The sequence below is a fragment of the Cyprinodon variegatus genome, unplaced genomic scaffold, assembly GCF_000732505.1.
Source record: "Cyprinodon variegatus isolate N-32 unplaced genomic scaffold, C_variegatus-1.0 Scaffold48, whole genome shotgun sequence".
Lineage (NCBI taxonomy): Eukaryota > Metazoa > Chordata > Actinopteri > Cyprinodontiformes > Cyprinodontidae > Cyprinodon > Cyprinodon variegatus.
In genome coordinates, this window is record NW_015150501.1 from 980,235 (window position 1) to 981,822 (window position 1,588).

A 1,588-nucleotide genomic window follows, 5' to 3' on the forward strand; every position below is an offset into this window, starting at 1 on the left:
TTTTTAAACTTATTTTCTTACCATCTCCAACTTCATCCTTGAACAGCTCTTCAGTTCCAAACTTGAGAATGTCATCAAGTTCCTGCTTTGACATGGAACCCGTCTTAGAACCAAGCCCGGGCCGCACCACCAGGTGTGTGAGCATCATCTTCTTCTTTGCTACCTGACAACAAAAAGAAGGTAGGTGGACGGTGAGAAGATAATCAAAAAAACCGGTCTGTAGGTTAAAAACAGACGAAGATCATTAGCATTTGTTTTTCACAAACCTGTGTGATCCTCTCCTCTACAGATGCTTTGGTAACAAAACGATAGATCATTACTTTCCTGTTTTGGCCAATACGGTGAGCTCTGCTGAAAGCCTACAAAATTACATTCGACAGTTAACCACCATCCAAAGAAAAAGCGTACAAGCACATTTAGGGTTAGGACTGCAGCTTTCGCACCTGGATGTCATTGTGGGGGTTCCAGTCTGAGTCGTAGATGATGACTGTGTCAGCAGATGCAAGATTAATACCCAAACCACCAGCTCGGGTTGAAAGGAGGAAGGCAAACTGCTGAGCTCCTGGAGCTGTTATATTAGAGATCAGACTTCAAATTAGAAAACCAAATATCAACTTCCAAGAGGGGCCAAGAAATATATGCAAATATACACATCTCACCATTAAAACGATCAATAGCCTCCTGTCTCATGTTGCCTGTGACTCCACCATCGATTCTCTCATATTTATATCCTTCATTCTCCAGGAAGTCCTCCAGCAGGTCGAGCATCTTGGTCATTTGGGAGAAAATCAGAACCCTATGGCCTCCCTCTTTCAGCTTCTTCATCATCTTGTGAAGAAGCATCAGTTTCCCTGAAGCTTTGGTCAGGGCAGTGCCTTCATACATGCCGTTTGGAAGTTTGGGAGCTTCCTGGAAGAAAAAAAAAATTTATGTGTAAATTATATTCAAGCTTTGAGGTTTTTGTTTCGGAGCTGGGGTTTTTGACGGGTCTGAACCCTGAAAGTATTCTCAAATAAAATTAGAATTACTTGGGACCCTGGTGTCACTCATGTTGCAGCATCTTACAATTTATAATAAGCTTAATCCTGATTCCATGTTGTTTTATCATAATACTATCCGTTTCCTTTCATTTGGTGCTGAAAATGTGTTCCAGATAATTGAAAGTTATACAAAAAGAGTGCTGAACAAGCAAAACAAAAAACTAATTTGGGAAGCAGACAGGCATGTATCAAGAAAAATGTTTATCACTTAATGCGAGTACGGGAATTTAACTGATCACTGTTATTGACTGAAAATATTCATTAAAATGTATCAAAAATATGCACAATGTATATCAATAGATGTTATTCACTGAGGTGAACATCAGAAATAATAAAAACCACCCTGTAAAAATTGGCATCTAATAGTAGTACTCAAACCATATGCCTGAAGACAGTTGATGACAGCCCATATCAATCGATTTCAGGGATAAATGACTCTGCAGACCTAATTTACAATGTACCCAGCTTCAGAGTCATGTTTTACGTAGGGCTGCAACTAACGATTATTTTAAAAATCGATGAATCGGCCGATTATTTTTTCGATTAAT

The 1,588-nt window shown here is 39.2% G+C and overlaps 1 protein-coding gene across 1 annotated transcript in view; it reads right to left on the bottom strand.

The window, feature by feature from the left end:
* The window catches only part of chd4 (chromodomain helicase DNA binding protein 4), a 35,915-nt gene that overhangs the window by 15,937 nt on the left and 18,390 nt on the right, over positions 1-1,588 (bottom strand). Inside the window, 4 exon segments of the mRNA XM_015370782.1 lie at positions 22-163; positions 267-359; positions 444-568; positions 660-909. Coding sequence (XP_015226268.1) covers positions 22-163; positions 267-359; positions 444-568; positions 660-909 — 610 coding nt within the window.